At 36.8% G+C, this 13,959-nt stretch overlaps 1 protein-coding gene across 1 annotated transcript in view; it reads left to right on the forward strand.

Annotated features, from left to right (window-relative positions):
• Positions 1-546: 546 nt before the first annotated feature.
• LOC120528756 overlaps positions 547-13,959 on the forward strand; it is a gene marked incomplete at its 5' end in the record, with an annotated part of 29,759 nt that continues 16,346 nt past the window's right edge. Inside the window, one exon of the mRNA XM_039752896.1 lies at positions 547-1,202. Coding sequence (XP_039608830.1) covers positions 547-1,202 — 656 coding nt within the window. The remainder of the gene's footprint in view (positions 1,203-13,959) is intronic.

A 13,959-nucleotide genomic window follows, 5' to 3' on the forward strand; every position in this document is an offset into this window, starting at 1 on the left:
GTCCTTACAAGATTCAGAAAGGAGCCAGTAGCCTTAATGGCAGACATTAAGTCAATGTTCTACCAAGTTAAGATACCAGACAAAGACACAGATCTTTTACGTTTTCTATGGTGGCCTGAAGGTAATCTAAGTAAAGACCTAGAAGAATTCAAAATGACAGTACATCTTTTTGTGCTACTTCTTCACCCAGTTGTGCTTCTTATGCTTTGTGTAGAACAGCTGAAGATGCCAGAGATACATTTCCTGAGGAAGCTGTTAACACCATTCTCAATAACTTCTACGTGGATGACTGTTTAAGGTCAGTGACACAGAAGAACAAGCAAAAAGCTGGCAAAGGACCTCCAAGCTCTATGCCTCAAAGGGGGATTCCATTTGACTAAGTGGGTGAGTAACAACAGAGCAGTTTTATTGTCCATACCTGAAGAAGACAGAGCTCATGAACAAAAGGACTTAGATTTGAGCCACAGTCTCCTTCCCACAGAGCGTGCCCTGGGAATCCAGTGGTGCACAGAAACTGACAGTTTCAAATTTCAGATTAAGTTGCAAAACAAGCCCGCTACAAGGCGTGGTATCCTGTCTGTTGTTAGCTCAGTTTATGATCCACTTGGTTTTCTAGCACCTGCTTTACTGCCAGCAAAGCTTATTCTAAGAGACTTATGTAAAGAGAAATGTGGGTGGGATGAAGAAGTAGAAGTCAAACACATTCAGAAATGGAAAAAATGGATGGATGATTTGAAGTTACTTACAGACTATAAAGTGAACAGATGCTTCAAACCTACTGGGTTTGGAACCATAAAGACAGCACAAATGCACCATTTTGCAGATGCTAGTGAAGATGGATATGGCACTGTCACCTATCTTGTTTTAACAAATGAAGAGGGCAAAAGGCATTGTTCATTCCTGATGGGCAAGTCAAGAGTTGCACCATTGAAACAGGTCACAATTCCAAGAATGGAGCTGACAGCAGCAGTTGTGGCAGTTAAAATGGACAAAATGCTTAAAGGTGAGCTTCAAATGCCCTTACAAGAATCTACATTTTGGACTGACAGCACCACGGTGCTAAAATACATCTCAAATGAAAGCACTAGATTCAAGACCTTTGTTGCAAACAGAATCTCTGTGATCAGAGATCATTCACAACCTTCACAGTGGAGGTATGTCACATCTGTCCTTAATCCGCTGATCAAGCTCAAGAGGGCTGAGCATAGAAAACTTTCTCAAAAACACCACATGGTCCAAGTTTCTTATTGAAGTCAGAATGTGAGTGGCCAAACAGACCAGATCAACTGAATGATTCACTGTTGAAGATGATCCAGAAACTAAAATTTGTGTAGTTAACATGACGAGAGTAGAGGAGGTGACCGAACCCATCAACAAACTAATCACTTACTTTTCAGATTGGCATCGCTTGAAGAAAGCGGTAGCTTGGTTTCTCAAGTTTAAAGACTTATTGCTGCACTTAAGAAATGAAAGAAAAACATTTCAACTAGAAGCCAGTCAGATTAAAGGTAATCCAAAAGAACAAGAATCACTAATCACAAAACACATGAAAAAATATAAACGGACTTTAAAACCAAGTACAATTTCTTTAGATGACTTAGTTAAAGCTGAAACCGAGCTTATCCGTCTAAGTCAACAGCAAGAATTTCCAGAAGAATTAAAAGCTCTAAAGAAAAAGACTTGTGTTAAAAAGAACAGTCAAATCTATAAACTCGACCCGATCATACAAGATGGAATATTAAGAGTTGGAGGAAGACTCTGTAAAGCTGCAATGCCCGAAGAAGCTAAACATCCTGCAATTCTACACAAGCATTCACATGTTGCTTCTCTCATATTGCAGCATATTCATAAACGCATCGGACATTGTGGGCGTAACTACGTGCTCGCACAATTACGCCAGAAATACTGGATACCTCAAGCAAATTCAGCTATCAGAAAAATAATTTCAAAGTGCACAACATGCAGAAGATACAATGCGAAAGCAGGTGAGCAAAAAATGGCAGATTTGCCAGAAGATCGCCTAGCATCAAACCAACAAATTTCGTTGGAGCAGAAAGAGAACTACGAGAAGCTATTAAAAAACTGGAACACAAAAAAATCAGTGACGCTATGATGCAAGAACAAATCAAATGGATTTTTAATCCACCATCAGCCTCTCACCAAGGTGGAGTGTGGGAAAGACAAATCAGAAGCATAAGAAAAATCTTAAATTCAACACTAAATCAACAAACACTTGATGATGAAAACCTCCCTACAATGATGTGTAGAGTGGAATCAATACTCAATAACAGACCCCTTACGAAGACATCAGATGACCCAAATGATTTAGAACCACTCACACCCAATCACTTGTTATTATTGAAGACAAAACCTGAAATACCACCTAAACTCATTTCAGAAAATGAACCATACCCAAGAAGACGCTGGAAACAAATTCAATACATGGCCGATTTGTTTTGGAAAAGATGGACAAAAGAGTATTTGCCAATACTTCAAAAACGTCAAAAGTGGCTTGCACCAAGAAGAAATTTTGAACCAGGGGACGTTGTTCTAATTGTAGATAAAGCTACACCTCGCAATTCCTGGGTAATGGGTCGAGTCATCAAGACAATGCCAGATGCTAAAGGTGCAGTCAGAAGAGTTTGTGTGCAGACCAAAACCAGCACACTGGACAGACCCGTGAATAAACTGTGCCTACTTCAAGAAACAGCCAATGTTTAAAATATGAAATTAAAAAAAATTGTTTGTTTGCAGTGTTATTGCTAATGATTTAAGACGAATAGTTAATATAAAAGAAATTGGCTCATATTGAAGTAAAGTAAAGTAATTGTCTCAGCTCCTGCATAGCCAATTAGGGGCCGGAAATGTAAGAGCCAATCTTAGAAAGTTAAAGTTTTGAGTTAAACTCACATTGATGTGTGCTTAATTTGAATAGAATATTAATGTCTTTCATAGTCATAGCTTATGGTATAGTCTTTTCCCCCTATAGTTAACAAGAGATAGAACCTTCTTGCTATAACTGAATAACAGTGTGATAATAAGTTCAGTTTGTTTGGAACAAGTCCCAGTAAAGAAGGACTTGAAAGACCCATTTAAGCTTAGAAATGGGATAAGCATACAGTTTTCTGACCGTTTTGAAATGGTTCAGAAATGTTAAGTAAGAAGTAACGATTTGAGATGTAACAAGATTAAGCTTAGAACTGAACTTTTCTTGACATTAACTTTTCCTTTTTTGTTATTTTAATTTTCCTTTTTGTGTGAACTGTTTTTACTTCAAAACTTAACTAAACTTCCAAAAACCAAGATATTTTGTCTGTGGAGTCATTTCTGCGCGTCAGGCTTTTGTTGAATCCCATTTTTTTGAGTTGAAGCTGCAGAACTTTGGTAATTTTGGGAAAACGCAGCTATAGTAACCTCAAGTAAAAACCTTTGAAAATCTCATCTGAGGATATTTTGTATGTCTTCAAGTTCCTTTAATGTTTTTCTCATTCATAACATTAACACTTTTGTCTGTGCCAATATCAAATTTCACATTTTCACCATTCAGTGTCTACTCAGGCTTTTTTCTGCTTATATTCCTTAAACAGTGCATAAAGCAGCTTAATGTACTGGCTGTACTGTCACTTTCATTTTCATTGCCTTTCATTTTGTGCGTACATGCAGTGCACTTTTACAGCTTTCTCTTTATCTGTTTTCTCTGGCAACAAACCCTTGTCATGTGCCCTATTTTTCCAAAAGCATGACATTTTTCATGTTTGCAGCTATACTTAGAATTTATGTGATTTATTCCTTTGCATCTGTGACATTCTCTGCTTTCCATCTTGGCAGTACTCTTGGAGTATGTGTCCATTTTTTATATTCACTTATGATATGACCGTATTCTTTTTCTTACAGGTCTTTCACATTCTTATTTATTGCTTCTTTTGAAAACACGTGCTTTACAGTGCATTTCAGTGTTGGGTTTTATATTGCATCATCTTTAAAGCTGCAGGAAGTCTTATCCCTCAGCATCTGTTTTAGCATACAGCCATAATGTCAATCCATAGCTGCCTTGCAAAGTTCAGCAACATAGTCTTTCATTAAATTTGTTTGGGTGGAGGTACAACACTCAGATATGCACTAAACGATCGTCATTTTTTTTTTATTGCTTTTTAGGGTTGAGAAAGTTATGCAGAAAGCAATCTATGCCATCACAGCACTAATCTATCCTTATGTGTGATCTCATTGACCACAGAAAAAACTTTTCCTGGATGTAATATTATTCTTTTTTTATTATTGTATGTTATCAGATCACCTGTGACATGCACCTAACATGAAAGGTATCATCTAACCTCTCAGGTTCTTTTCTTAATGGGGTCTAGGAAGAAATATCAAAACCAACTATACAGCTGTTACATTTAACCTCTTAGCCATCTCAGTGTTCATTTTGTACCCTGCATATTCAGCCCTAGGAACTTCTAATGGCAGGCTGCTTCACTGACTATAGCTGTCATTTTCTTTAACTCCTTTACTTCAAACCACTTTACCACTAATAGACAACTTTTCAAAAGCACCCTCTTGAGCCCTTATGGGGCCTCAGTTAGACGAGAAATGATCATCTTAACTTCTCTGCTTGCTTAGGGCAGTTTGACAGTAGCATAGATGTAAACTTTTACTTTAACTCACATTATCTGCATAATAACTCACAGCATCAGATGTAAGTAATCCAAAAAATTATACAGCCTGGGTTGGTTCATGCAGCCTTCCTTCAGTCCTTGATGACATCCCCCAGTTGATCAATTTCAGTAGTTACAGATGATATATCCTTAATTAAGAAATGAAAATAATGATTTCTTGCCAGAGACAGAACTCTTTAGAATGCGATCAACAGCTAAGCAAATAGCAAACTCCATTTAAATGTCCGTGGCTCCATTCAGACTGTCCAGTTTTATAATTGAGCTTAGCTTTTTACAAGCATGTCAGAAAAGAACCTGAAGAGCTCAATTATTTCAACAAAGCACCAACTGAACTAAACTGAGAGAACACATTTTAAAAAAAGCTTAATCAAAGACAGGCATTCTTTTGCTTTTCACTCAAATAAGTACACACAATTGGCTTTCTTCCTTCTAGAAGAGCAGACAATTTTTCAAAAGACTGAAAAATGGTACTAACTCATTGTCACCAAGTCAAGGTTGAATCTCATGGAAATCAAATGCTGCCTGAAGTTGCAAACAGACTGGCTAACTATGTAAAATATTCTGAATTCTGCTTTTCCTTTCAGTTTTTCCAGAATGAACTTTGCTTATACACTTCCTATTCTGATTTTTTAAGTAAATACAATCAGCTAACCAAATGCTGTTTTCTCAGTCTTGAAAATGTAAAATATTTAGTTCTAATGTATTACTTGTGCTTCAATGTTATAAATATGTGACCGTGGTCCAATGATTGTCCTTGTGGCATCCACTTCCATACATAATTTTCATATTTAGCTCATCCTACCATAGTTGCCAAAAACAATATACCCTGTATATGCTGAATAAAAGCTGACTTTCAAAGACTGTGTAAGCTTAACAATGTTTTCCTAAAAAAATAAATTGACACAAACACTACATCAGGATGTATGCTTATTACTATTCCCAATTTTATATATATGGAAAAAGACACTAACACTCTTAAAACATTTATCTTCAAAATCACTTGCCCACTGAGAATAAATTCCTAAATTTGCAATGGTTTTTGGAATAAGATGTATATATGAGCATTGATTATAACTTTCATTGAGATGGTGAGATACAAAATATTTATTTGATTAATTGCATATAAATATATTAATCTGTTTGATATAGTGCATGATGGAGGCTCAAAAGACGGGTTACTAACTTATAATGAATTGACTGCTGTTTAATTCCCATCCTGTGTGCCTTTTCACATTCTCCCCATATTGTGGTTACTCCTGCTGTGTTCAAATGTTTCCCAGAATAGTTCTGGGGTCTGGGCTGTCATTCTTTTTATACTGGAACACCAGACTTAACCTCCCTTTAGTGGGCTCTACTAGTCCAGCATCTGAGAGTCTTCAGTTAATTTAGAAAGGCTCTGTCTCCGAATACTCAACTTCTTAATAGGGTAACTCATTCTACTTTTTCACAGTTTTTTGTTAGGAACACATTAATATTCTGTTTTGTTTTGCTTTGTTTGATTCCATTATTTGACTTTAGGAACTTTTATTAAATTACTGTTGCTGGATCATGTAATTGCAGCTGCCTTTTGTGTGCCACTGTTTGCATTTGCCTTTTTTTTGATTGCATCTTTTTATGGCGATCACCATGTTGTCTACGGTAACTTGTCTAATGCTTGTTAAATTGATTGGTATGATCACCACTTTAAAACATGGTGATGCTCTAGTAATCATGTCTAAGTATCACAGGCTGCTTTCTTTACAAAAAAGAATGAAAAATGCTGTTGGTCTCCCTGAAGAAAGACACCAGTGATGTCTCAGATGCTTAATTTCTACATGTAAGTAATAATAATAAATATTATTATTTATTAATAGATGTACAATAGAGATACAATAGATGTTTTAACATCTATTGCTCTGGCAACACTTTTGCCTTCCATAGACCCAGAGGTCACTCTACATTATTATTATGATTGGATTCTTCTTTAATTTTTTAATGCACTTTTTAAAAGTGATCATGGTCTTCTGGGGGTCTTATTGGAGCTTTTCAGACCCAAGTTTGTATTTTATTTGTATTTTACCCAAAGACTTGATTAAAAACTATATAAACTGCTCAAAAAAATTAAAGGAACACTTTGAAAACACATCAGATCTCAATGGGAAAAAGAAATCCTCCTGGATATCTATACTGATATAGACTGGGTAATGTGTTAGGAACGAAAGGATGCCACATCGTTTGATGGAAATGAAAATTATCAACCTACAGAGCCCTGAATTCAAAGACACCCCAAAAATCAAAGTGAAAAAATTATGTGGCAGGATAGTCCATTTTGACAAAATTTAATTGCAGCAACTCAAAATTGTACGCAGTAGTTTGTATGGCCCCTGTGTTCTTGTATACATGCCTGACAACATTGGTGCATGCTTCTAATGAGATGACAGATGGTGTTGTGGGGGATCTCCTCCCAGATCTGGACCAGGGAATCACTGAGCTCCTGGACAGTGTGAGGTGCAACCTGGTGGCATTGGATGGACCAAAACATAATGTCCCAGAGGTGTTCTATTGGATTTAGGTCAGGAAAGTGTGGAGGCCAGTCAATGGTATCAATTCCTTCATCCTCCAGGAACTGCCTGCATACTCTCACCACATGAGGCCAGGAATTGCCGTGCACCAGGAGCCACTGCACCAGCATAGGGTCTGACAATGGGTCCAAGGATTTCATCCTGATACCTAATGGCAGCCAAGGTGCCTTTGTCAAGCCTGTAGCGGTCTGTGTGACCCTCCATGGATATGCCTCCCCAGACAATCATTAACCCACCACCAAAGTGCTCATGCTGAATGATGTTACAGGCAGCATAATGTTCTCCATGGCTTCTCCAGACCCTTTCACTTCTGTCACGTGCTCAGGGTGAACCTTCTCTCATCTGTGAAAGCACAGGGCACCAGTGGTGCATCTGCCAATTCTGGTATTCTATGGCGAATGCCAATCGAGCTGCATGCTGCTGGGCAGTGAGCTCAGGGCCCATTAGAGGACATGGGGTCCTTGGGTCACCCTCATGAAGTCTTTCTGGTTGTTTGGTCAGAGACATTCACACCAGTGGGCTGTTGGAGGTCATTTTGTAGGGCTCTGACAGTGCTCATCCTGTTCTGCTTTTCCCAAAGGAGCAGATACCGGTCCTGCTAATGGGTTAAGAACCTTCTATGGCCCTGTCTAGTTCTTCTACAGTAACTGCTTGTCTCCTGGAATCTCCTCCATGCCCTTGAGACTGTCCTAGAAGACACAGCAAACCTTCTGGCAATGGTACATATTGATGTGCCATTCTGGAGAAGTTGGACTACCTGTGCAACCTCTGTAGGGTCCAGGTATCACCTCATGGTACCAGTAGTGACACTGACTGTAGCCAAATGTGACACTAGTGAAAAACAGTCAGAAAAGATGAGGAGGGAAAAATGTCAGTGGCCTCCACCTGTTAAACTATTCCTGTTTTGGGGGTCCATCTCATTGTTGCCCCTCTACTGCACCTGTTGTTAATTTCATTAACACCAAAGCAGCTGAAACTGATTAACAACCCCCTCTGCTACTTAACTGACCAGATTAATATCCCAGAAATTTCATTGACTTGATGCTATACTCTCATTAAAATGTGTTCCTTTAATTTTTTTGAGCAGTATATTTTATTTTTATCATTTAACTCTATTTTAAATGGGCAATGGGTGCATCTACTTTGTGGATTTCATGTCGTTCATTGACCAGGCAATATTTCCCACAATCCCCCCTGACAGTGCAACAGTGATGTCCTCGACATGACTATTTAAAGTTTGTTTTTTTTACTTTTAAATTATATGAGACTGGATGAAAATTTGTCAGCTCTTTGGCAATCATTTCCTTGAGTTTTCTGTCATTCAGACGTCTTTCTTTCTGAATTTCTGTTTTGACGAAAGATAGAATTGCCATCTGATTAACAGACTTTGAGTGACTCTGACTTTGTCCTCTCTTCCAGTCCTTTACAAACATCGTTCTGCCCTCTTCAAAAAGTGAACTTATTCAAGTCCCCTTTGGCATTACTTTCTCATTAGAAGAAGAGTCAAGTCCCTCTAGCATCTTGTCAGATCACCTTATCACTAGTGTCCTGGTTGAGTATTATATACCTCCACCCTGGACACAACTTAGTCTGTAGTTCCCAGGTGTCCTTTTCTGTTGCCCTGTTGGGACATCTAATGTATTTTCATGGGTTACTGTCTCCTGGTGGTGTCATGGATGCCTCAAATGGCATTTTTTGATCATGTTCTCATTGCTGCAATTTCTAGCATGGCAACCCTTTGTCCACAGAGTAAACCTTTATAATATATACACATATAAACCAATATGTTTTCCTCACTGCACATATGTTTCCTTAGGGCTTGCCTTGTATTTGAATATTTTTATTTTCTTTTAATTTTTATTCCAGTTGATTCATTTACTAAATAAAGACTGATTGACTTATATACAGTTACTAAAAGCTAAATGTTATTCTATTATGAATAAGTGAGGCACATTATACATCTATCCGCAAACAAAGACAAAGCAGAAATGCATTTAAATAGCAGTACATCTATTTTTAAATCAAAAGAAGCAATTATAACTAATTAAAAACCCTGTACTCCTTTCACCTACACATTGTCTGAAATACCACATAGCCGCCTACATTGCATGCCCCTACTGCCACAACGCATACTGGTAAACTCATAAACCCATGGATCTGCAGGTAGTGAATTATAAACCGAATGGGAGTCTGTCATTTCACAACAAAAGCTAATTATACAACCATTAAGGCAGAATTTTTTTTTTTTTGAAAATCACAGTGTTTTCTAAATAATACTATTCTTAATGTTGCACAAATGGCTGATTATCACATAAAATGTAAGATTAATTAGTATTTTTTAACATAACATTCTAAAACCTCTTTTAGCTAAACCAAGGTTGCAAATGGACAGCGCCTATCCAAACAGCACTAAGCCCAAAGTATTAATCAGACCTCGACTAAAGAAATCTACCAGGAAGCTGCTTTTAATCAGCTAGTTTTATTTACATAAAATGACTATGAAGCATTTCAATTATACCAATCAGCATACAGATAAGTATTAAAGTTCAGGAAGACCCCTTTGCATTAATTATTACGTGAAGTCCCAAAATACTTAATTATTAAGAGTCATGGGTAAGTACCTGGTTACACCAAACAAGACTTCTTATATGCAAACTGTTATCAATGAACAAAATAAAAGTTTAATATTATATATGATCTCATTTTCTGATTTAAATGTGCTGGTACAAATGAGGTGATAATTTCTAAGACTGCTGTAGTTAAATCACTGCTCAAGAAAAATAATCTTGAAATCTGCTTTTAAAAATTTTAGACCTGTTTCTAACCTGCCTTGCTTAAGTAAAATCCTAGAGAAGGCAGTCATTATGCAGCTAAATGACCACCTCAATAAACATGCTATTCTTGATAAGTTTCAGTCGGGTTTCAGAACAAATCACAATACAGAAACTGCACTCGTTAAAGTAGTAAATGACTTGTTTGTTTGTAAATGCAGACAGAGGCTGTGTATTTGTTCTCATCCTCTTAGATTTTAGTGCCACATTTGATACCATTGATCATAATATTCTTAGAAAATTGCCTTAGTCATTGGGTGGGCCTCTCTGGCAGTGTCTTAAATTGGTTTGAGTCCTACCTGGCAGGTAGAAAATTCTTTATTAGTTGTGGTAATTATACTTCAAAGACACATGATATTCTATATGGTGTTCCACAAGGCTCTATCCTGGGTCCGCTGCTCTTTTTGATTTACATGCTTCCATTAGGTCAGATTATCCTGAGGCATAACGTGAGCTACCACAGCTATGCTTATGACACACAACTGTATTTATCAATAGACCCCATCTCTCTTGGTTCACTGACACAATGTCTTACTTGTGTTTCTGAGTAGATGAGCAATAATTTTCTCAAATGAAATAAGGAGAAAACATAAATTTTAGTGATTGACAAAAATGGATATAATGAGGGTATTAGAAATAAACTTGATACATTAGGATTAAAAGTCAAGACGGAGGTAAAGAATTTATGGGTGATTATTGACTGTAACCTAAATTTTAAATCACATATTAATCATATTACTAGGACAGCATTTTTTCACTTAAGAAATATAGCAAAAGTTAGATCTTGTATAACTTTGCAAGATGCTTTTCTTTTCAGTCGGCTAGATTACTGTAACACACTCCTCTCAGGACTACCCAAAAAAGATATTACTCGATTGTAACTAGTGCAGAATGCAGTTGCTAGAATCTTAACTAGGAAAAGATAATCCGAGCACACCTCTCCAGTTTTGATGTCACTACATTAATTACCTGTGCCATTTAGAACTGACTTTAAAATACTGTTTATGGTTTACTTCTTCTTCTTCTTTCGGATGCTCCCATTAGGGGTTGCCACAGCTGGTCATCTTCTTCCATATTGTCCTGTCTTCTGCATCTTGCTCTGTTTCACCCACCACCTGCATGTTGTCTCTCACCACATCCATAAACCTTCACTTAGGCCTTCCTCTTTTCCTCTTTCCTGGCAGCTCTATTGGTAACATCTTTTTCCCAATATACCTAGCATCTCTCCTCTGTACATGTCCAAACCAACACAATCTCACCTCTTTGACTTTGTCTCCCAACCTTCTAACCTGAGCTGACCCTCTAATGTACTTGCTTCTAATCCTGTCCATCCTCATCACACCCAATGCAAATCTTAACATCTTTAACTCTGCCACCTCCAGCTCTGTCTCCTGTCCTGTAGACCTTCCCTTTCACTCTTGCTGATACCCGTCTGTCACAAATTACTCCTGACGCTATTCTACACCCATTCCACCCTGCCTGCACTCTCTTTTTCATTTCTCTTCCACAATTCCGGTTACTCTGAATTAAAGCCTTAAATAATCTCACTTCATTCTATATTTCAGAATGCCTTTCACCTTACACTCCAAATCATAACCTTATATGTTCAAATAAGTGTCTGCTTATAATTCTAAGAGGTAAACTTAAAAGAAATGGTGAGGCAGCCTTCTGCTGTAATGCAGGTAAAATCTGGAATAGCTTACCAATAGAAATTTGCCAGGCTAATACAGTGGAGCATTTTTTTAAAAACTGCCAAAAAATTAATTATTTTAACATGGCCTTCTCATTGCTTCATTTTAGTTTAATTCTGATATTCTGTATATGCATTTAATTATCATTATCATTCATGGTGGCTCCAAAATCCGTTCTAACTCCTACTTTCTCTGCTGTTCTTTTTCCAGTTCTCTGTGGTTGCGATCACCACCTGATCAAAGTACCGTGCAGTCCCTACATTGATGAATTGAAGGCCAGAGGTCCACATGACCATCATCATCAAGTTCTTTCATGTGATGCCTGATTGAGGTCATTTATGTTAGGCCTAGAGAGGGCTGGGCGGTCCCATGGCCTGGAACCCCTGCAGATTTTGTTTTTTTTCTCCAGCCGTATGGAGTTTTTTTTTTGTTTGTTTTTTCTGTCCTCCCTGGCCATCGGACCTTACTTTTATTCTATGTTAATTAGTATTGCCTAATTTTATTTTTATATTGTGTCTTTTTCTCTTTCTTCATCTTGTAAAGAACTTTGAACTACATCATTTGTATGAAAATGTGCTATATAAATAAATTCTGTTGTTGTTTTTCTTAGTTTAAGAGGCATGCAGTTTCAGGCACTTTTTTCATTTCTCTTACAGCTCCTATCCCATCATATCAAAATTGTTTAAAGTTTCACCACTACTTCTTGTCACATGAAAGCTTAGTGCAGGCAGGCAGTTCTGCCATATCACTACCTCTTGATATCAAATCATACCTAGGTAGGTGAGCTCATTACATATACTTAATGCAAGCAGAATTAGAAATATGTTTTTTTTCAAGATTAACAAACTTTTAGTTTTACAAAGCTGATACCCCTATTCCTAAAACTAGAAACAGATTACATTACTTGTTAGAAGAAGGCAATTTATAGTTTATGGCAGGCACTGTGTCCTTGTGGCAAGTAGAACAGACTTTAAATCGAGATTTCCAATTTTAATGCCTTTCTAGTTCCTTAGCACTAGTTGTAGGAGACAGTTGAGTGTTAGCCTTTATTACTAAAGTGCTTTAAAATGGTGTTTTGTTGTTCAAAAGGTGCTATTTAAAATGTAAGTAGAAAAAAAAGAAATACTGAATGTCACTTTAATTAAGCAACGCAGAAATATTTGATCATCAACAAACATATTGTCATACCAAGCTTGATTAGCTGACCTCTACTGATATGTAATTTATTTATTATGTTAGTTAAATGTAAACTCTTTTTATTAAAATTTTCATTAAATAAGCACTTTTGACTTGGTTAGAACTATAAAAAACAGGAAAAACTATCTTCCTTCTTATGTTCGGTACTATTAAACATTTAAAACAATACCTATTATGTAAAACATCTGGAAAACTGGATATGTAGATTCAGGATTTTCAGACATGTTGGAATGGACAAATAAAAGGATTTCACAAACTTCTATGAATGCTACGTGTATGTTATGATTTTGTTAATTTTCTGCTTAGAGATATAAATCCTTATATCTAAATAAAATGTGTTTTTTGTTAATATTATTGCTTCCTTTTTCTTTAACTTTAACTTGAAATATCCCACCTACTGAATTTCCTTATTTAAGCAAATCATTGTGTTACAGCTTTCAGCAAAAGCTAAAATCACCGTCTGTTATAAAAAATTTCACTGAGATATAACTAAATGTTTCTGGTGAAAATAAATTATGTTACTTTGCTGGACTATATTTACAGTGTAATGTTATGGATATTAAGAAATAGTCTTTTTTCAGTTTCTTTATGTCTCAATGGATGTAAAGGATTATTGATTTAGGAGGAGATCTCTTTGTGATGTGTTATAACTAGGGTGCAGTTGAAGTGCAAACATGTACAGTTCATTTGCTAAGTTTAGTGTTTCATTCATAATGAATCACAGTGGGTTAGATGAAAAAGGAATTTGGCTGTGACAGTTGATTTCCATGCAAATTGGACAAATCTCCCCTTCATGGTCTGGTCACACATCTATGCATGGGTGATCCTTTGCCACCTACATTTCATATTTAGTTTTAAATCCCCTGTCACAGCTATCTGGGGTCTTTTGTCATTTGATGGAACATTTTTCAGCAGAGCAATAAGCCGTGCAACATGTATATTAGATACTCAGTGAAACTATCAGCAGAAGACACAAAACTGTAATGACAGCCATCCATCTCTT

Source organism: Polypterus senegalus, chromosome 4 (genome assembly GCF_016835505.1).
Source record: "Polypterus senegalus isolate Bchr_013 chromosome 4, ASM1683550v1, whole genome shotgun sequence".
NCBI classification, from domain to species: Eukaryota; Metazoa; Chordata; class Cladistia; order Polypteriformes; family Polypteridae; genus Polypterus; species Polypterus senegalus.